The sequence below is a fragment of the Aegilops tauschii genome, chromosome 3 (genome assembly GCF_002575655.3).
Source record: "Aegilops tauschii subsp. strangulata cultivar AL8/78 chromosome 3, Aet v6.0, whole genome shotgun sequence".
NCBI lineage: Eukaryota > Viridiplantae > Streptophyta > Magnoliopsida > Poales > Poaceae > Aegilops > Aegilops tauschii.
This window is the reverse complement of record NC_053037.3, coordinates 401,262,749-401,285,294: the sequence shown is the minus strand read 5'-3', so window position 1 is coordinate 401,285,294 and position 22,546 is coordinate 401,262,749. Positions and strand designations below refer to the sequence as shown.

General features: G+C 48.8%; 2 protein-coding genes and 1 long non-coding RNA gene across 3 annotated transcripts; 2 read left to right on the top strand and 1 right to left on the bottom strand.

The window, feature by feature from the left end:
* Positions 1-1,465: 1,465 nt before the first annotated feature.
* On the top strand, positions 1,466-9,429 carry LOC109778941 (protein VTE6, chloroplastic). The gene is made up of 5 exons (XM_040404192.3): positions 1,466-1,947; positions 3,162-3,415; positions 3,567-3,690; positions 4,008-4,112; positions 9,008-9,429. The coding sequence occupies exons 1-5, from the start codon at positions 1,543-1,545 to the stop codon at positions 9,098-9,100; spliced, it is 981 nt and encodes a 326-aa protein (XP_040260126.1). The 5' UTR covers positions 1,466-1,542; the 3' UTR covers positions 9,101-9,429.
* On the bottom strand, positions 5,231-7,872 carry LOC109778940 (uncharacterized). The gene is made up of 3 exons (XR_012205177.1): positions 7,507-7,872; positions 7,203-7,301; positions 5,231-5,589 (listed from the first exon to the last, which is right to left on the bottom strand). It is a non-coding gene; the product is annotated as an uncharacterized lncRNA (long non-coding RNA).
* A 9,291-nt stretch (positions 9,430-18,720) lies between the features above and the next one.
* Positions 18,721-20,219, top strand: LOC109731925 (uncharacterized). The gene has a single exon (XM_020291100.4). It carries the CDS (start codon positions 18,765-18,767, stop codon positions 20,112-20,114), a length of 1,350 nt encoding a protein of 449 aa, XP_020146689.2. The 5' UTR covers positions 18,721-18,764; the 3' UTR covers positions 20,115-20,219.
* The last annotated feature ends 2,327 nt before the right edge of the window (positions 20,220-22,546 follow it).

Below are 22,546 nucleotides of genomic sequence, written 5' to 3'. Positions count from 1 at the left end.
AGCCGCTAGCGGTTGGAGCTCGATGCAACGCCCATCCCGCTCAACGGAGAGATGGAGGCCGTGACAGAGCTCGCCGCCGTGTGTAGCAACATGACGAACGGCCTCGTGCTGTTGGAAAGGCAGGTCTTCCACCGCGGTAGAGGTGCACATGAGGTGTTTGCTAAAATTCCAAAGAAAGAGAGGAGGAGGAAGAAAAGGATGATGCTGACATGCGGGACCCACCTATCATCAAAGTGGTAGTTTTTTGTCACAATTAAAAAAATGATAGTTTTTAGTCATTTTTAAAAGTGATAGTTCAGTGGGACGTAAACCCCTAAAGTGGTAGGCTTTTGTCAAACTCTCCTCCATATTTTTGTGTCATATACTCCCTTCATTCCAAAATAGATGACGATGACTCTTGAGCCATCTATTTTGGAACAGAGGGAGTAGTTCTCTATGTGCCGGTTTGCCAAATGAGTTCTGCTAGTGATCTTCATTTTAAACCAATTTGATACTCCCTATGTAAATTAATATATGAAAGTGTTTAGATTACAATTTTCGTGATCTAAACGTTTTTATATTAGTTTACGAAGGGAGTGTGTTATATGGTCTGCAGTAGCAGTGGGATTTGGTCGACTTGCACTTCAACAGTACACAAATATTCTGTTGAATAGAAGAAATACGAGTCCATACAAATTACACCGTCTAATGCTTCATGAAAAACACTCTCTGATGCTATAGAGGTACAACACAGAAAAACAGCGCAAAGTATCTACAAACTGCAGAGAGCACGACATCCATGTCGTTTACTAAGATAAGACTTGAGTACCAAATTGCCATCAGGAGGGATCTCATGTAGTTTTATCTCACAGCATTAGCACAAAAGTGCCAACGAATTGCTCAAAGCCCTTGCGCAATAACCCAAACATCACTTGGCAACGGAAGATTTTGTGAAAAGTAAACGAGGGCAAAAAGGCACCAGATTGTTAATACCAAAACCAACTCGGAACGGCACAATTTTCTTGCTTAATTGCATACAACCATCATCAAACGAAAGGGAGAGAGATGAACGAGGTGCTGCCATCAGAAGGGATGGTAAATAACTTGTGATCTCATCGCGTCAGGCAAAAACCATGCCATGAACTGCTCAAAGCCCTTGCGCAATAACCCAAACATCACTTGGCAGCAAGAAGAAGAAGCAAGAAACGCGCACGAGATCTCGGAAGAAAACACCAACGAAACGTATCGGGAATTGGGAGACGTAGATCGCCATCTGCGATGGCGGCTAGGGTTTGAATAGAAAGCGGGCGGCGGCGTCGCCCAGGGTTGGACGGGGGCGCGATGTTTTATACCCACGCCCGACATGCCTAACTGGAAACGCACCTTCATTACTCCGTAAACCCGACCAGAAGACGTCTTCAAAGCGCTACCACAAACCATACGCGAAGGCGTATTTAGTGGTATGCGTGCTGAGGAGTCTCGTACGGTTGACAAGAGTCGAAGGCGTCCAAGACTAGAGACTGTGGCGAGTCTAAAAAAAAAAAGACTAGACGGCGGCGGAAAATGGCGTGCGGTCTCCTGCCGCTGCTCCACGGCCCCCTCTCCTCTCCGCCTCGTCCCCTCCTCCCATCCGGCTCTCCCTCCCTCCTCGCGCCCAGGACCCTGCCCCTAGCCCCTCGCCGGAGCAGGGTTTCGCGCCACCTGTCACCTGCCCCTCCGCGCGCTCTACCGGACATTGCCGCCGCGGCGGCGGGCCTCCGGGACGCGGTCGCCGGCGCCTTCCAGGCGTCTCCGCCTACGTGGAGCTCGGCTGCCACCACCAACGCCGCCATCTTCGTCGCGGGCACGCCGCTGCTCCTCTCCGGCCTCTCCGCCTCCGGCATCGCGGCCGCCTACGTCCTCGGCACCCTCACCTGGCGCGCATTTGGGGCCCGGGCTTACCTCCTCGTCGCCGCCTACTTCGTGGTGGTGAGTGGATCGGGTGCTGCGTTGCCGGCTGGTGCTTCGCACCGACAGGCTTAGTGTTTTTGAATTGCATGTCTGAGGTGCTGTGATAAATCTGAAAATTTTCAGAAATGCCGTTTTTGTCACGGTTTAGAATTTCTGTTGAGGGGTTGTCACCGCCCGATTATCTTCATTTCTTAATATGACATGTTTCATCGGTGTTCTCTCTACTCCCTGCCCAATAAATATTATTTTAGCGATTGGGGTGTCTTCTAGCGAATTGCCTAGCCTTGGTAATGGAAATTGGTGCTTTCTGGTGTCTGTCAGCATTGATGCAAAATAGCAATTTCCCACAGCCAAGTTTGTCAAAATTGTAAGAGATAAACTAGCTTTATAGACTTGATTACAGACAAGATAGTTTCATATTTCTGTCTTGCTCAAGTTTGTACATGAATTGACCGGAAATCTGAATTACTCTAGTTTCGTACCCATGCAAATCTGTATATCAGTGGTGGAGACAGAACCTTTTCAAAGCCTATGCAAACAGCAAGCCAAAATGCTTAGAAAGCTAGAATGCCATTTTCGGTGCAGGCTGCTGTGACATTCACCCAGGTAGATCATCCTGATGCCAGCAATCTGGAAGGGAAGGTTTCACCTCCCCTGCTATAGGGAGAGAAATGGGCTAGTAAGGGGGTCGCTCTTCTCCGCATGCTGCATATATATTGAAATAGGGATAGTCTTGATTTGGCAATCTTGCCAGTTAGGAAATCCAGACTTTGCCAAAACTTCCAAACTTCCTTTATTTGTTCTGCTCTTTAGAACCACAGATGAATCATGAATGAGTGATCAACGCATGTTTTAATCTTCAAATCAGGTGGAGGTTGTGCATAAGAGATGCACTTTTCTCCAGTTTATGATTTGCCCTTGCTAAGGAGAATTGAGATTGGTATTTCCTGTGAAATTATTTAAATATGTATTGCCATAAAATAAATAATCACAATGTATGATTATTCTGTTCATTGATAAGCAATGTTTGCTGTGCTACTTCCACTGCCTGTTCGGAAAGCAAGCAGTTCTACATTTATGGATGTATGTGTTCTGTCGATTGTGGGACATAGTTCCATGACCCTCCTTAGGCTGGTTGCACTACCTGACAAAGGCAACTAATCTGCTGTATCCATCATGTCAATCCTAGTACATCATCAGTCTAGGTTATTTATTTTGCTTTTAATATGCAGGGCACAGCAGTGACCAAGTTAAAGATAAAACAAAAAGAAGCTTTGGGAGTGGCTGAGAAAAAAGGAGGAAGGAGAGGTCCTGGTAGTGTTATTGGTTCTAGTGCTGCTGGTTGTGTCTGTGCTCTCCTATCAGTATATAATGTGGGCGGGGGAGCATTCGCGGAACTCTGGACACTTGGCTTTGTTGCAAGTTTCTGTACTAAACTCAGTGATACAGTTTCCAGTGAAATAGGGAAGGCATATGGAAGAACAACGTAAGGTCCTGGTCATTTACCACTCTATTTGCATGACCTTTAGGTAGTTGATGGTTTATTTGGTGCTTACCTGTGCAAACTTAATAAACTGTAATTGTTAAAGTTTCAAATACGATACTTAGAGCTCAATTCTGTTCTTTTTGTAGAGTAGGTACCTAGTGACAACATTTAAGGTTGTTCCAAGAGGTACAGAAGGTGCAGTCAGTGTTGAGGGCACTCTTGCTGGAATTTTAGCATCGATGTTTCTGGCAGGGATTGGTTATATTCTGGGGCAGGTAAACAATTTTTAAAATTATGTACTATGGACATCTTCTTCAATTATTTAACTGTAATCAGACTTGCATGTGTCATGTTGTTTATATGCCTGCTATCTCATGCTCTTATAATCTGATAGTGTCAATGGCTAGAACACATATTAGAGCAATGTTGGGAGCATACGACCTGCAATGTTAAGCTCCTTGCATATGGCATCTAGGAGGATAGTAATCACAATTTTGATATGGAAGTGGCAGTAATTATTGTACTTTCTTTACCTTGGACTGTAAATCAGGAATATGGTTATTGAAAAGGAAAAAAATGATTTGTTTTACAGGTAAATCTACCACAGAGTGTGCTATGTGTTCTTGCATCCCAGATTGCAAATTTTGGCGAGAGTTTGATTGGCGCAACACTGCAGGATAAGGAAGGTTTTGAATGGGTGAGCCTAAACTTTCAGATGCTGAATGCTGATGCTTTATATACAATGTTGTTAAGAGATAGGCTTTTTTTTTCTATAGAAGCCCTTTGGATCATAAGAATCGGTTCACCAAATTTCTATGGAACCCATTCCTATACACTCCATTCCATAGGAATCACAGCATGAACTCAAACCTCATTTTATTTTTCCTTTGAGAAGTCCAATGCACTTGCACTCTATCTCCCTACTCTCTCTCAATCCTCTAAAATTCTTGTGTTTATTACCTCTGCACCATCCAAAGACATCTCTTATAAAATCCATGTGTTTCGAAATCCTGTAAGAATTCATAGTAGTTGACATCAATCTGTCTTACATTTTTCGTATCCCTGCAATCCAAAGAAGGCCTTAATTTCCCCAGTAAAGCTGTGTTTGCTTTTGTGTACTGTTATACTCTTGTTGTTGAAAGTTTAGCCTCATATTTGCATCACCAAGTTGGCCTGCCTGCAAGTAACTAGGCAAAGTCTCCTTTTGGCATTGTGATGGATTGTGATAATCTTATTTGGTTGGACTCCTTCTGGAATCTGAGTGTTTGGGCTGGCTAGATTGTTCTTAATCTAGTTGCTACTAGAACCTGTCGCACGCTTTGCCGCGCCGTCTTCACTGGTAGGGTTGATTTTTCTTTTCTTATCTTGGCTGGTCACTGAGTTGTGGGCTTTAATTATGTTGGGCTTAGTGTTTTTCTGGTTTTTCTTGGAGGCAGGATTTAGACATGAGGGGAAAAGCAGTGTTAGTTATATATGTGCGTGTTTTAGGAAAAAGTACGCGCACCCGGACATGAAGGTCTTTCATCCCCACTGGCAGTGCACATTATATCAACACCGAACACTCCTGTAAAAAAAACATCGAACAAAAAGTGCCGTACACACCACACATACCTGTGGTTGGGCCCAACAGCCCTCCACAAAGAAGCCACCCACTTACAGCTAGGCCCAGGGTGGTGCCCACAACCCGATACAACACAGGCCCCTTTTTTCTGCACTTAGTAATTGTAGTGTTCTCTCAAAGTAAAGTAATTGTAGTGATTTCGGTAGGACAAACAATTTTCACATGGCTAGTCTATGTCGAGTTAAAACATCCCATGACAAACTGAAGTTTTCCATTAGAAGATTGAGCAAAAGGTTGCCGGTGATACTTCCACAATAATTGATTCAGGTTCATTCTTCAGATTAGCTAAGCTTTGAGTATATTAAAAAAAACACCAGCGACGGAAACAACGAAGCAATACAAAACAAAAAAGTCAAGAGCACATCAAGCAGGAAATCAACTTTGTTGAACAACAGACTGGGGAAATAGAATGCGCTTCGCATTAGCCTTTTTTGCAGAGAAGCCCGCACACCGTCCTTCCACTTGTAGCTGCAGCCTCTCCGCTTCCTCAACGAATGAAGCCATAATGTATTTTTTGGCCTGAAATTGTCATCACACAACGAATCCAAAGGCTCTACAGAGAAGACCAGAATTGAGTAAGGAATCATTTGCACATATGATCAGAACAGTATTGCACATGAGCACATATATAAAACCAAATACAAAAGCAGAAGCAATTGTAATGTTTCAGTTCCTTTCAAAAGCATCCATCGCCTATTACTGAAAAGGAGAAGGTGGTGGAGGCAGAGCAAACCTGAGGCAACCAATTGCAGTGGCACGCGCGGCAACCAATTTCGATAGAGTGAACCAGCATTAGGGTAGGATTTTTTTTTTAGGGCTGCATTAGGGTAGGATTGGACATGCAAAGATCCGCCAAAAGATACCAGTTTCCCCTGTGGGCAAGGGGTCCAATGATTACAACAACACACCTTCCTCACCACATGAACCTCCTGCCTTCGTAGATAAAATTCAGTCACTGGACGTGCCTAACAGGTTATAGTTGATATGGCTGTAATTATCTCAGATGCTAATTTAGGCTGACGTTTAACTACAGAACTATACCTCAAACTAATTGGTTGTTGATCGAATCCTCCGATATCAACTTGGCAAGTGAACTTATAATCCCTAATTTCTGATGCATAGGACCTGCATTTACAATCATGCCGTCCTAATGACTCTGCAGACAAACCAGTTGGTAAAATTTTCAGGTTATGGTAAACCTGGAATCGTGAATATCGTAAATGTGACCCTTATAAGTACGATAGAAGTGCAGATGTGCTCTTCCATACATGAGTTAAAATAGCAGACGCTAATTCCTCCAGCAAGGGAGTCAGTAAATTAACAGTTTAACACTAACTTACTATCATCTAACCTACATCAATCAAAATGTCAGGTTAAAGATATTCAGTTTCAGAGTAAAATTGCATCAGCTATTTCACAAGCAAGTATTAATAAATTAAATTTATAAATCTATTCCTAAAAAAATTCATACATCTAATGGTTCCATGGCTGGGAGCGTAGGAGCAACGCTAGACTGAAATTATCAAAAATTCATCAGATCAAAACCAATATCCAAAATCATGGAGGGCCACTTGATTCATCAGACATGACACATTGTAGCCAACCAAACCAATGGAACATGAAGCAAGTAAAAGCCTGTAAAAGGAGACGCATGCCCACAATAAATAATTACTTTAGCCCCATTCTTCTCATGTGCTTACGCCTGAATTTCTCAGCAGCCCTTGAAGAAAATTAAGATCCAAAAATATATATAAATCAAGACAAATCTCTTTATTGTGCCAGTGTACAATATTTTTTTCCTTTTTCTTTTTCATGTCTTTCCGTATTCAGAAGATAAACTGGCAATGGAAACATGAAGGCAACCTTGTGATAGATTATAACCTACTAAACATGACACAACACATTGAGCAATCACGTATTAAATGGCATTCTCTATCTTTCTTTACACATTTTTTAAACATCACATACAAGGCAGTATGCTTGAAATTCAGCATCCATCATACATTAATAGTATAAAATAGGAGCACAAATAACACATCGCAGAGCTTAAGCAGCAGTGCAGCAGCATGGATAAAACCGTGGATAGGACACACAAAATTACAGAGTGAAGAAACTAAATCCACCAAGAAAGCCAGCAGAGAGCGAGTCGAGGGCCGCCGCACATACCTTCTCCTTCTTGAACTCTTCCCACGTGAGGGTATGGGTCTTGTTGAGGCTGACCAAGCGCACCGCGTGCCACTCTGGAGAATGAAATGAACCGTCCGGCTGTGACGGCCCTCGTTAGTAAAAGTCCCCTCATCAGAAGGGAAAGAATAGCACCTACAAACAGCAAGATTCGACATGGACGTTCCGGAAGATCTTAATAGGATTTGCGGGGGGAACAATCAGAGGTGGATTGTGAGCTTGGAAGTAAGGGTGGTGACGCGAGATTAAGTATCTGTGGTGAGGGGAGGTGAGGAAGGGGCCTGACCATGCCGTCTTCCTCCCCTTCGCCGAGAGGCGCCGGAGGACGAACCCAGCCGCGCCCACTGCATCGCCTTGTACGCCTGGTTCTTCCCCATCCTCGATTCCTGGCCCGGGAACCAGATTGGAACCGCGCGGGGCGGAGGGAGAGGGGGAGGCAGAGTGGAGTGGAGATCTCTTTTTCCTCCCTTTCAAGCATACTGCCTTGCATGATGGACGCCAATGCCGTCGACCTGCAAGGGCATGGTACAGCGACCGACACAACAACACAGAGGAGCAGGGCCGGGAGGTGGGCTGCGAGGCGACATCGAGAAAGACTGGGCTTAGGCACGGAGGGAACGGGGGCGCTCATCGCTGCTGATAGTGGACGCTCGACGGCTCGAGGCGGCGGCGGCGGCAGGAAAGGGGATCGGGCTCCAGGGGAAGGAATGGATATGGATTGTTTGAAGAGGATTCGATAGGACGGTTGCGACTTGCGACGGCAGCGAAGGGACTAAACCGATCAATAACTCAGGTGGGGCCACGAGCGCCACCAAAGCCTCGATTAACCAGAGGCGAGTAATTCCTGGGAGCTTAGTAACTGTACTGATAAATACTACCTCCGTCCCATAATATAAGAGCGTTTTTGACACTACACTAGTGTAAGAAACGCTCTTATATTATTGCACTCTGAAACACACTAGATCAAATGTGAGAAGACAATTATTGAATAGCATAACTTAATCCGATTTACCAAACAGAGTAAAACTGAGAGCTATGAAAAATAAGAATAGACGTCACAACGACCACAAATTGCCCAATGCTATAGTGAAAATTTTCAAACAGGAGAATCTTGCATGTGCCAGTTATATTTATCTCTTTTGGACAATCGTCCTCTCTTTGTACTCAACATGCATTCCTCGGTCGTTTGTAGCCTAAATGATGGCGGGCATTTTTCAGCGTATGTCATGGTGTAGTTGCCATCATATAATTCCCATTCATTGGTGCGTGTCTCTGTAATGTAGGTTCATGAAGGCCTGAATGATATTTCAGCCTATGGCGTAATGCAAATGCCATTGTAATACATAAATTAATGGGCCTATTTTCTGGTATTGGCTGTACCAATTGATGCATAGTCCAGAAACGCATCTTGTCGAGGCTTGCGGGTGCAGAATCTACCAACTTAATATCCACGCTTCTGTTTCACCAGGGCATGTGGTTTTGAAGAAAAAAAATTAACCCCAGAATCATTGATGTCTGTACAGCACTCTTGATCCCTCTTCTTTTAGGTGTGTCAAGTAAAAATCTCAGGCTAATTAGATACGGAACATTCAGTTAACAGAATTAGTGTAGACCCATGTCTCCCGAACAATAGTAACCAGGATAGTGTCATCCGCATTGATGTATACTCCTATTCAAGCTGTTCTTTTGCTTTACTTTTCAGGGTCACATTATCTGCGCATTATATTGTTATATGTTGACACCAGGAGTTCCCCACAAAGCTAAAACGCGTATATTTCTCTATGCAGCTGAACAATGATGTTGTCAACGTGGTCAATATCTCGGCCGGCGCCGTTTTGGCTGCTCTAATGCAGCAGTTGCTAGTGAGCTGGCGTTCATGATCTCTCTTTCCTGACTTTTCTGCAGTGCATCAGCTCTCGTAGTTTGTTAGTGGTACAGGCTGCTGGCATTTGCTTGTGGAACTCGCAATTGAGTGGATGCACATCTCTCTGTATGCACGTGCTTCTCCTTTGTGACATACTATCTTCCTGTACTTCTTTCTAGTACGTAGCTTACTAGCATTGATTTGTCAAGTAAAACTCTCTCTGCCAGAGCTTCATATGTTCCAGAAATACTGATCTGGCTAACGTGCTGCCAGCTACTGTACTCCAAACAATGCTCATTCTCCACTAGTTAAAACTCGTGATTGGACAAGTTTCACGGTTTATGATCCATAATCACAAGATGATGAAGTTGCAGGTCCGTTGAGCTGCAAGCCTGCAAGCATCACATGGCGTCTTGCTTTTGTAGGGAATCCTAACTTGATCCATCATCTCAACCTGCCATACGGCGGGCAAGCACGGATGCACGCCTTCCCACTATTGGATGAGTCAGACGTCTTTACGTCACGTTGGCCAGGACGTGTTGTCACGGCACACACACCTGAGTAAGCGCATGGTACAGGCCATAGCCTCGTACGAGCTCACTTTTGCCCCGCCTTGGTCTGTGGACTGGATAATGCATTTCTAGCAGACCAGCATGTGTTTTCTTGCAACTGTGCGACTTTCTGTCTCATCGGACTCGTAGGACTCTTTGGTTTGAAGGAATTAGGATTTTTTTCTTTACAGCCCTTTGCTTCATAGGAATGGATTCCTATTCCTACATAGGATTGGTTCCTATCTTTCACATTTTATAGGAAAATAAAAATAAGCCTAGACTCAATGAAAAAATTCCTTGGTGTCAACCAAATGACATCTCGTTTCCTATTCGTATTCATAGGATTTGAGATACATGTCATCTCATTTCCTACAAGATTCCTATTCCTATGATAATCCTATCCTATAAACCAAAAGAGGCCTTACTTTTTGCTTCTGCTTAGGTTTGTTGTTGTCTTTGGAAACATGAGTGTTGGGCTTCTTCAGTGAGTAGGGCATTTGGGAGACTCAGCTCCATGGAGGCCTTAGGCCAACTCCACTCAGCTCCATGGAGGCCTTAGGCCAACTCTAGCACGATCTCAAACGGACGTCCAGTTGGGCCGGATTTTGTCCCTTTGAGGCGGCGATGGGTTCGCCCATATCCGCGTTTGTCCGTTGGGTCGTGGGTGCGCCCAACGCGCGGCCGCACCCCAAATCATGTCCGGGGTGGACGTGATTAAAACAAAAAACAAAAAACTTAAATAAAATGCCTAAAAAAGTAAATAAACGTAGTTAAAAAAACTTAAAACATATTTAGGGGTTACGGCCATAAAACGGCCCAGTTTCACGGTCCACTTAAACGGCCCAGTTCCATAATTAACATAAAAACAAAATAAAAAACGCCGCCCGCGAGCTCTTGCCGCGCCCGTCGATGTCATGGCCGTCGCCGTCTTCAGTGGTCGCCGGTGTCGTCGTCGTCGCTGACGAGGTCGACGTAGTCCGGCGGCGTCCACAGGAGGGCCGGCGGTCCGTGGTGCACGGGGGCGGCGGGCTGGAAGGTGGCAGGTGCCTGCACCACCTCCTCCCGTGGCGAGGCGTCCCGCTCCGGTGACCGCGGCGGCGTGGGGCACCAGTTCATGCCCCCCACGGCGGCCGCCATCTGCTCTGTGGTGCACGACCAGCTCCACCCCTGGCCCACCAGGCCCGGGTGGAACGTGACCACCGGCGGCTCCTCCACCACCTCCTCCTTCGGCACCATCTCCAGCTCGGGGATGGCGACGTCGCCGGCCGCGGAGAGGGCCGTCATCTCCTCGAGGCCCTCCCATTGGCGCTCGTCGTGCGTGTGCATGGAGTCCTCCAGCACACACGCCATGAGACGGGCCTCCTCCTCCGCTGTCATGCGAGGAGGCGGTGATGGCGATGGAGATGGCGACGGCGACGGCGTGGGCGTGAGGCCGCGCACCCGCCTACGCCCGCGCACCTCCCGACGTGGCCGCCGCGGCTCCGACACCGTGCCGGTGAAGTACAACGCGCGTCGCACGTCGTGCTCGTCCTGGAGCCACGTATCCCACAGCACGGAGTCGGGGGCGTACCTCTCGTCGTAGTAGAGGTCATCGGGGAGGAGGCGGCGACGGCGCTCGCTCTCATCGCGCTGTGCACAGCCGCTCGCCGGCACCGGCGGGATCGGGACCCGGTCCATGGAGAGGTGCCAATTGTTGGGGAGGTGCACGTCGCTCCACGGGACCGGCGTCCTCGTCTCCCAGTACCGCCAGCACACGTCCACGGCCAGGTACCGCCGGTCGCTCTCGCCGGCGGTCCTAGGGGCGATGGTGAAGGGGGCAGGCGCGGGAGCTCGACTGGAGGAGCGCGGCGGTGATGCGGGCTCCTCCTTGTTGACGGAGCCGCGACGGCGTCCCGAGGAGGAGCCGGCCTCGCGGTCGTGCTTCCCCTTGCGGCCGTAGTTCCAAAGCCCCATGGCTGCGGCCGGCCGGCGAGGTCGAGGACGGGAAGCGGCTAGGGTTTCGAGAGTGTCGGGTTTCGAGGGGACAGAGAGGGGCCGGAGTGGGAAGTGTGGACGACGACCGGTCCACAGCTTCCCATTTAAGAAGGATGGCGACCGTTCGTTGGACGGATGACAGGTGGGGCCACCCGCCCGTGCGCATTGATGTTGGCGGGTGGGAGGTAGGTGGCCGCTTGCCACGCGGCCCCGACGCGGACATTCGAAGCGTCCGTTCGCTGTCCGCCGCGACCCAAACCCGGCGCATGTTTGCGCTCGAAATGGGTCGGCCCGGACACAAAACGGACCAGATGGGTCCAGGCCGTCGCGTGATGGGCTGCCTCGTTTGTCCCTTTTACCCCAAACGGACGGAGCCGGACAAAATGGGATCGCGCGGTGGAGTTGGCCTTAATTTTGAATAAAAAATCAGAATTCAAACTTTTTAGTTCAAAAAATATTCTAAAAAATATACACATGTATACAAGGACGCAATGTGTATGTGTAAAATTTTAAGATGAAATACCTTTAATTGCGAGGTGCACAAGAAAACAACTCATGGACTTTGAGAGTGAACAGTATATTTGCCAAAAGGCCATAGATTCGGGTTTTTTTTTTGGTGTGGCTCTCGTTATTTCGAACAGAAAAGTGTACACACGCGTACATTATGACTCTAGGTATATGTGTAAATGTTTTCAGATTTTTTTTGAAACTGGAAAGTTTGAACTTTGAACTTTTCAATTTCGGCCTCCATTTGGGCATTTTCGTCCTTTGGCCTTTTGAAATGTTTGTCCTAAACGTTTGGTTACTACATGTTTGATTCTGTTACTATTTACATCTGAGTTCGTTTGTTTCGATGCTACTGTTTCTGTTAATGTAGGGTTTGCTATTTGCGGAGATGGCTTATGAACTTGTGCTGACCAACAAAACATGTTTCCTTTGCTGCCACTTACTTAAATTAAGTACCCTTCTCTGCTAGCTGTGTCAGCAGCACCACACCTTTCAGATGGATGGACACCAACACGCAGGCATCCTTTGTTAATAGGGACGAGTTCATTTTTACTATAGTTGATCCTCATACCAAGACTTGCTCAAAGTAATTCAAGACCATCTTAGGGCTCCTTTGATTCAAAGGAATTCCATATGATATTTGAAGGGTTAGAATCTTTTGAATTTTTTCCTACTTTGGTCGTTTGATTCATATGTGTTAGAGTAGTCATTATGGTATACGACTTCTAGTCCAAGTCAGTTTTGTACCCCTACCCCAAGTCGGTTTGTACCCTCTTATATACTCTTGTATGCCGCACCAAATCATCAATAAGCAACAGTTTTATTCAGCTTTCATGGTATCAGATACCGGTCCCAGGGTTTAGGGTATGGCTCCGCCAACGCCACCGCCGCCGCCGCCGCCCGGCTACTTCGAGCGCCGGGCCGCACTCATCGCCAAGGCTGCCAACGCCGCGGCCGCTTCTCTCTCGGCCCTCATCATAGCTCCACAAAACTACCCTGCACCCATCCTCGCCGCACCAATATCTCTTGCTGACACAATCTCCGACGTCAGCCCCTACATCCCCATAGTTCTTGATCTCGCCGCCCACAACTACTACCATTGGAGACATCTCTTCGATCTCCACCTCGGCCATTGCAACCTGCGCTCGCATGTCGCCGCCAACTGTCTTCCCCGCCCCGACGATCCGCAATGGTTGAAAGACGATCTCGCGATCGTCCAGTGGTTCTACACCCGCATCACCACCGAGATCTTCAACATGCTCAATCACGACGGCGCCACCGCTGCCAACATCTGGCACTCCCTCCGTCAGCTCTTCCAAAGCAACACCGACGCTCGGAAAAACGCTCTCCACACCGAGCTTCGCAATATGGTGCAAGGAGACGCCCCGGTGAACCTGTTCTGCCAGCGCGTTAAGACCATTGGTGATGAGCTCCGCGAACTCGGCGATACAGTTAGCGACTCACAGCTAATCAATATCGTCGTCGGCGGCCTCAGCGAAGACTTTGACAAGCAAGCCTCGTTCATACCGATGATACGGCCCCCTCCTACCTTCGCTGAAGTTCGTTCCTTGCTACAACTCGCGGCGGAAACACAAGCTCGCAAGGACTCTCGCCCCAAGGTCTTTCATGCTGCGGCTCGTCCTCCTCTGTCGTCTACACCAGCGCCGCCTTCCAGGCCGACTCCTGCCGCCGGGCCGTCCGCATCGTCGTCTGTTCAACCGCCCCCAGGCTGGCGTCCTAGTCCGAACTACTGCGGCAAAAACCCTATCTACAGGCCGCCGTCGACTAGTTCGGTTCCGCCTACGACATCACCAGCACCGAGTCATGCACCACCCACCAGTGCTCCATCTACGGTTGCATGGCGGCCTCCTCATGATCCTTGGACGGGGCTTGTTCAAGCATGGCCCATGCCCTGGTCCGCTCCGTCCACCCTCGGTGCTCCGCCGGCATACTCAGGTGCCTGGCAACCCGGCCTTCGGCCGCCTACTGGTGCTCCCGGGGTTCTCAACCCCCGACAGCCGGCCAATGCCTATCACGCCGCCCCGACGTATGCTCCTTATGGTCATTACAGCACCGACGGCGGCGCCTACTACACACCTCAGTCGGCCCTGCTCCCGACGCCACCCCCACCACAGCCGGCCAATGCCTACTACACTCCCCAGCCGGCCCTACTGCCTTCACCATCTTATCCGCCGGCACTGCTTCCGACGCCACCCTCACTTGCGACGCCGAGCTGGGATCAAGCTGCCTTTCTCCAGGCCATGAATAACTTTGCTGCACAAGGAAACTCAGGTACAGATTGGATCTTTGATTCAGGGGCCTCTAGTCATATGTCTGCATCTAGTAATTGGTTATGTTCTTGCACTAAATCTCCTTTCCCTTCCATTATCCTTGGAGATGGATCATCTATTCCTATATATTGTGTTGGTCAGGCTCAACTTCCCTCTTCCACCAAACCTCTTTTACTTCGTGATGTTCTAGTTGCACCCGCCCTCATTAAAAATCTTATCTCTGTTCGCCAATTTACTTGCGACAATCTAGTTTCGGCTGAATTTGACCCTTTTGGTTTATCTGTCAAGGATTACCTGACCAAGGCCGAGATCGCTCGCTTCAATAGCTCCGGTGATCTTTATTCTCTTAATGGAGTTCCTGCCGCCACCCCTCCAACATCCATGCTGGCCTCCGTCGATCTCTGGCATCGTCGCTTGGGCCATCCCAACCCCGCCGTCTTAGCTTCTATGCTTAGTGAATTTACCATACCATGTAATAGGGACTCTCATAATTCTATGTTTTGCGAGTCTTTTCAATTAGGCAAACATGTGCGTCTTCCCTTTAGTTCTCTAGTTCTTGTAGCAGTTATCCCTTTGAATTAATACATTGTGATTTATGGACCTCTCCCATTGCAAGTGTTTCGGGTTTTAAATACTACCTTGTTATCCTAGATGATTTCACCCACTTTGTCTGGACTTTTCCTCTACGCAACAAATCCGAGGTCCATTCTCTTTTCCTTAATTTTCAACGCTATGTGTCTGTTCACTTCTTCCTCCCAATTCGCTTTATCCAATGTGACAATGGTCGCGAGTTTGATAACATTAAAAATCGTACTTTCTTCTTACAACATGGCATCCTGCTTAGGTTCTCATGTCCCTACACCTCCCCTTAAAATGGTAAAGCAGAACGCTCTCTTCGCACCCTCAATGATATAGTTCGCACTCTCCTCATTCAATCATCTATGCCTCCCAAGTTTTGGGCTGAAGCCCTACACATGGCCACCTTCCTTCTAAACATTCGACCTTCTAAAACTAAACCCAACACTACTCCCTATTATTCCCTCTTTCTTTCCCACCCCGACTACTCCGCGGTTCGTGTTTTCGGCTGTCTCTGTTTTTTCAATGCCTACGCCACTTCTGCAAATAAATTGTCACCACGCTCTATCCCATGTGCTTTTCTCGGCTTCTCTGACGAACACAAAGGCTATCGCTGTCTCGACCTTCACACCGGACACGTTCATGTCTCTCGTCATGTCACGTTTGCTGAGCACATTTTTCCTTTCTCACAACGCACTACTACACCATCCAACACCCCTAGCTCCGCAAACACCCCCTCTCCCCGTCCTTTCCAACTATATACTCCCCTACTTGCCGAACACAACTTATCACCACCACCATTAACACCCACCATAGCCAATCCCAACCATACACTCACCCCACCCGAGACGTCCCCAACACCCCCGACCCCTGCTCCCTCCCCAACACCCCCGGCCCCTACTCCCACTCCACCACCCAGCCCTGCTCCCACTCCACCACCCAGCCCTACTCCTTCGTCCGACTCTTCCGCTGCGCCGGACTCATCAGTACCCACCTTACCCCCTCGTGCTATTCCTACAGCAGCCCCGATTAATGATCATCGCATGCGTACTAGGGCCAAATCAGGATTTCATCAACCCCAAGACCGCCTAAACCTTCATACCTCCGTATCTCTCACTTCTCTTCCAAAGAATTACAAAACTGCTCTACTTGATCCCAATTGGGCCACTGCCATGCAAGAAGAATATAATGCTTTACTTCAAAACAACACCTGGCAACTTGTTCCTCGTCCTCCCAATACAAATATTGTTTCTGGCAAATGGATTTTTCGCCAAAAGTTCCACTCCGATGGGAGCCTCTCACGATATAAAGCCAGGTGGGTTTGTCGTGGCTTTTCTCAGCAACAAGGAATTGATTACGAAGAAACCTTCTCTCCTGTTGTTAAACCTAGCACCATTCGCACCGTTCTTAGTGTTGTTGTCTCCTCTTCATGGCCCATTCACCAACTTGATGTTAAAAATGCTTTCCTCCATGGTTCCCTTCAAGAAACTGTCTACTGCCAGCAACCTCTGGGTTTTGAAAATCCATCCTTTCCAACTCATGTATGTCTTCTTCAGAAATCTCTCTACGGTCTTAAACAGGCCCCACGAGCTTGGTTTCAACGCCTCTCCTCCTTCATTCAAACAATAGGCTTCACTCCATCTCTCTCCGACACCTCTCTTTTTGTGTATCATCAAACTTCTGACACTGCCTATTTACTTCTCTATGTAGATGACATCATTCTTACCGCCTCCTCTCAAAAGTTTTTAGATCATATTGTCTCTCTTCTTAGATCTGAATTTTCTATGACTGACCTAGGACTCCTTCATCATTTCTTAGGCATTGCTGTTGTTCGAGATTCCTCCAGCCTTTTTCTTTCCCAACGCCAGTATATTCTTGATCTTCTTAATCGTGCTGGTATGCTTGACTGTCAATCATCTCGCACTCCTGTCGATACTAGTTTTAAACTTTCGGCTACCGGTGAACCCTTTTCCGATCCTACTCTCTATCGTAGCCTAACAGGTGCTCTCCAATATCTCACCATTACTCGTTCTGAAATCTCTTTTGCTGTTCAACAAGCATGTCTCTATATGCATGATCCCCGGGTTCCTCACTATAATCATGTTAAACGCATTCTTCGGTATTTAAAAGGAACTCTCAATCATGGTCTCCACCTCAATAATTCTTCTCCAAACTCGCTTACCGCATACTCTGATGCAGACTGGGCTGGTTGTCCTGACACTCGAAGGTCCACTTCCGGTTTTTGTGTTTTTCTTGGTAACAATTTGATTTCTTGGTCTTTGAAAAGACAGGTTACAGTCTCACGTTCGTCGACCGAGGCTGAGTATCGCGCCGTGGCACATGCCGTTGCAGATACAATCTGGATTCGGCAGTTACTCTCCGAGCTACACAGGCCTATTGAGCAGGCCACTATTGTCTACTGTGACAACATATCAGCAGTCTACATGACCAGCAATCCAGTTCAACACCGACGCACAAAGCATATTGAGATTGATATTCATTTTGTTCGTGAAAAGGTTGCTCTTGGTCAGGTTCGGGTGCTTCATGTTCCCTCTACGGCTCAGTTTGCTGACATTTTCACCAAGGCACTGCCTACTAAGCCGTTTCAAGATATCTGTTTCAGTCTCAACGTCGTCGAGCCTGCCGTTGATACTGCGGGGGATGTTAGAGTAGTCATTATGGTATACGAATTCTAGTCCAAGTCAGTTTTGTACCCCTACCCCAAGTCGGTTTGTACCCTCTTATATACTCTTGTATGCCGCACCAAATCATCAATAAGCAACAGTTTTATTCAGCTTTCAATATGGTTGAATCCTATAGAAATTTTTTCTATGATATCATGTGTACTAGATTTCATTGAAAATCTAGCATCCACTCCAACCTCTTTTTTCACTTCCTTTGTTTTTCCCGTGGCATTAAACACCCTGTGCTAATTCTATGGGATTCAAGTGGGCATTGCCACTCCAATCTTTTATTTTTTCTATTTCCGCGTTTTGAGAATCCTACGAATCAAGGAGGGCCTTAAGGTCCTAAATGGTTGATTACTACATTTTGATTCTGTTACTATTGTACATCTGAGTTCCTTTGTTTCGATGCTACTGTTTCTGTTAATGTTGGGTTTGCTATTTGCGGAGATGGCTTATGAACTTGTGCTGAGCAGCCAAACAAAACATGTTTCCTTTGCTGCCACTTACTTAAATTAAGTACCCTTCTCTGCTAGCTGTGTCAGCAGCACCACACCTTTCTGATAGATGAACACCAACACGCAGGCATGCCATGCCATGCCATGCAGGTATTACTCGTCCAAAACTCGCAGTGTAATAAGTACTAGCAGCGTCGGGGTCCCTCTCTCTTGTACTTGGCCTGATAACCCAGTTTTACTCAGCGACTTAACTAGTGCCTGACCAGTCAACTTATCTTATGTAACAGTAGTACTGCTAGCCCTGTTCTTCTGGAGCGAGGACCATATGCGCGGTTCCTTGTGAAAAACATGACGTGCCACACTGTGTGCACTGCGCTTTGGTGCCTCCCACTGTGCAGACAGCAGCCTCCTGTGCGCTGCTCGTACCACTAAATCGTGCGAGGCCGAGGTTTTCCCCGGCGTCCCGAACGCAAACCTTTCTTTGCACGATGCTCTCTCTGCCCATGGCCGGTCACGTCACGTCAATCACCGCACCGCGCACTGGCCCCATCTGCATCGCCCACGCGGCCGAGCCCTGCTGCTCTTAAACCCCGGAAAAACCACACTCATCAAACGCATAGCCCCGGAACGGACACCACGATGCCGGCCTCCATCGCGGTCTTCCTGTGCCTGCTCTCGGTGGCCAACGCGGCGGCAATGGATCCGGCGGAGAGGGAGACGCTGTTCCTCGTCATGGACGCCGTCTCCTCCGACCGGGACTGGCGCTCCGAGAGCCCCGACCCCTGCGGCGCGCCCTGGCCGGGGCTCGAGTGCAAGCCGGCGCCCGGCACCGCCGCGCCGCTGCACGTCACGCGGCTGGACTTCGGCGTGGAGCCCAACCCGTCGTGCAAGGACGCGGCCACCTTCCCGCCCCAGGTGCTCACGCTGCCCCGCCTCCAGTCCCTCTTCTTCGTCGACTGCTTCAACAACCCGGCCGCCGTCACCGCCCTCGTCCTCCCTTCCGCCAACCTCTCGTCCTCCACCCTGCAGCAGCTCAGCATCCGGGCCAACCCGTCGCTGTCCGGCGTCATGCCGCCGCAGCTCGTCAGGCTCAGGTCCCTCCAGGTGCTCACCATCTCCCAGAACGGCCTCGTCCGTGGTGAGATCCCGCAGGGCATCGGCGAGCTCAAGTCGCTGGTGCACCTCGACCTCAGCTACAACTCCCTCTCCGGGCCGGTGCCCAGCCGGATCAGCGAGCTCAAGGGCTTGGTCGGCCTGGACCTCAGCTACAACGCGCTGTCCGGCCCCATCCCCAGCCGGATCGGCGACCTGAACCAGCTGCAGAAGCTGGACCTGAGCTCCAACAACCTCACCGGCGGCATTCCGGACACCGTCGCCAACCTCACCTCCCTCACCTTCCTGGCGCTAAGCAACAACGGCCTCAATGGGCACTTCCCCCCTGACCTCTCCGGTCTCCGGAACCTCCAGTATCTGATCATGGACAACAACCCGATGGACGTCCCGCTGCCGTCTGAGCTCGGCAGCCTCGCCCGTCTTCAAGAACTCCGGCTAGCCGGCTCCGGCTACTCGGGGCCGATACCGGCGGCGTTTGGACAGCTGGCGAGCCTGACGACGCTTTCGCTCGAAGACAACAACCTCACGGGTGAGATTCCCGCGGGGCTGAGCAGACTGCACAGGATATACCACCTGAACCTGAGCAACAACGGGCTGGGCGGGGCCGTGCCGTTCGACGGCGCGTTCCTGCGGCGGCTCGGCCGCAACCTCGACCTCAGCGGCAACTCGGGGCTGTGCCTGGACGTCGTGCGGGACGTCGGCGTCGGCGTTGGTGCCTGCCATGGCGGCGGCGGCGGTGATGGTTCCTTGGCGCGTGACTCGGTGAGCAGTGCTGCCAGGGGAGTGATGGCGAGGGGTTCCACGGACAGTTTCCGGTTTCGCCTGCTCGGCCCAGTGTGCGTGGTAGTGATCTGCATTTTTCTTTCCTCCGAATGAGTATGCGTAGTGCTGATAGGACCAACTGCCCATGTACGTACTTGTGTGTTGTAAAATTGTAATGCTAATTTGTCTACGGCGAGGCTTGTAGCAGAGTTGTAGAAAGCTGTCGACTCTCAGGCTCGAGCACGGCGGTTTATCAGCCGCCGTAAGTGCATTTCCAAAGCGGCCCCTCGGACGTGGTTACGCAATCTATCGAGGGCCTGTATGGATCCGCCGAGCAGTCTCGACCCACTTTCTTTTTTTGAAAAATCAAGACAAACTAGAAGTTTTGCGGGAGTTCGGACAATAGACACGATAGAATTCGAACTCCTCGATCCACCCAGAACCCCTCCTGGACCGTGCGCCTCCATACTCTTCTTTGTTTTTTCTCTCTTGTCTTCGCTACCGCTCTATCACCCCAGCTGTCCTGTCACACCCCAACCGGAACTCAACGAGTCTGTTACCTTTAACGGTACACTTGGGCTACAGGCCGCTTCTCCGTCAGCGTTCCACACCTCTCCTCCGACCCAGTGGCGGAGGCAGGGGGTGCTGGCAGGGGCCAAGGCCCCCCCTATGCTCTCACAAATACATCTATATGTACTCCTAATTTTTCATTTGTCAGACAAAATTAGCTAGGTTTAGATGATTTGGCCCCTCTAACATTATATGACATGTTTAGCCCCCTCTATATTCAGTTTCTGGCTCCGCCACTGCTCCGACCGTCGCGCAGGTACCGTCAACTCCGATACTCACCTTGCCCGACAACTTTTCGGCAAAATGCCTGTGCTAAGAGGATGTTTGGATTGGTGTTGATGGCTGGTTTGGATTGGTGTTGATGGCTGCCTGGCCAAAACTTTGGCGTTGACCAAAGGGTTGGCAACCGTTTGGATGGGCTCCAATTATTTGGCTCGCCCAAGACTAGCCAGCTTTAGCATTCAATTCGCGAGCAACTTATTGGCTAGGCGTGGGCAGCCGATTCCTCCGCCAAAATATTGGCGTGCCCCTCGTTGGCAAGACGAGCAGGGGCCAAACCCAAACAACACCTAAATTGTTTTGCTCCTTCTTCTTTGAAGCAATGGATTCGGATATGAGTACATATATGAGCACTATGTTGAGTCCACCGACGGCTCGTCCGATATGAAGAACTACACGGATGAGACGGCAATGATGCAAGCGGTCCTTGTAGACGCGGAACGTGCGGAGGAGCATGTTCTCAACTTCAAGGGATCGATCAAGGGTCATCGCATGCTCAACCGCAACCAGGCACGCGACCATTTGATGTTGATGGACGACTACTTTGCCCTCGATGCCTTCTTCGTTGACAATTTTCGCCTGCGTTTTCGGATGCGCAAAAACGTTTTCGATCATCTCTACCATGGCGTCCGGTCCTTTGATGACTACTTCATCTTGAAGAAGGACGTCGTGGGAAGGACTGGGTTCTCTGGTTATCAGTAGTGCATGGCCGCACTGCGGATGCTTGCACATGGCACGATCACTGATTCATGGGACGAGTACCTACAAATGTCTGAGATCACGTGCGGAGATGCCATGATCAGGTCTGCAACTGTCGTGGTCTCGGTGTTTGGACCTCGGTACCTAAGAGAACTAGCAGTGCCAGACACCGAGAGGCTCTTGGCAATCTCGGAAGTAAGAGGGTGGCTAGGTTTGCTCGGGTCTCTTGACTGTATGCATTGGAAAAGGAAGAACTGCCCAAAAGCTTTACAATGGCAATACCAGGATCATGTTAAGAAGCCCACCATCATTCTTGAAGCAGTTGCATCACAGGATCTTTGGATTTGGCACATTTTTTGGCATGCCCGGGTCTCACCAGGACATCAATGTGCTCCAGCGTTCATCATTTTTTGCTACGCTGACTGAAGGAAAAGCTCCTCCTTACCACTATACTATCAATGGTCATCAGTACAACAGGGGATACTATCTGGTTGACGGTGTCTATCCTCCGTGGGCTACCTTTGTCAAAACCATCTCTAACCGAATTGGCCAGAAAAAGTTTCACGTTGCCCAACAAGAAGCAGCTAGAAAGAACGTTGAGAGGGCATTTGGAGTTCTGCAGGCACGTTTTGCAGTTGTTCGTGGACCTGCTAAACAATGTAATCCGGATACCTTGTGAGAGGTGATGACCTATTGTGTGATCATGCATAATATGATTATGGAGGATGAGGGTGAGAATGCTTCCACGGGTGTTAAATTTGAGAACATGGGTGATCCTATCAAAATTCCATACCAGAATCTTAGCCTATGTTTTAAAAACCAAAAGTCCTAAAAAAGTAGACATATGAACCTTACAAAACTGTGTAAATTTGCCATGTGACAGGCTTAAAAAAATCATAACATTGCCATGTGCACATTATTAAATTTATAGGGATAATTAGATTTATGCCCCTAGTTGTGTCCCACTCGGCTGTTTTACCCCTAATTTCCAAAAGTCA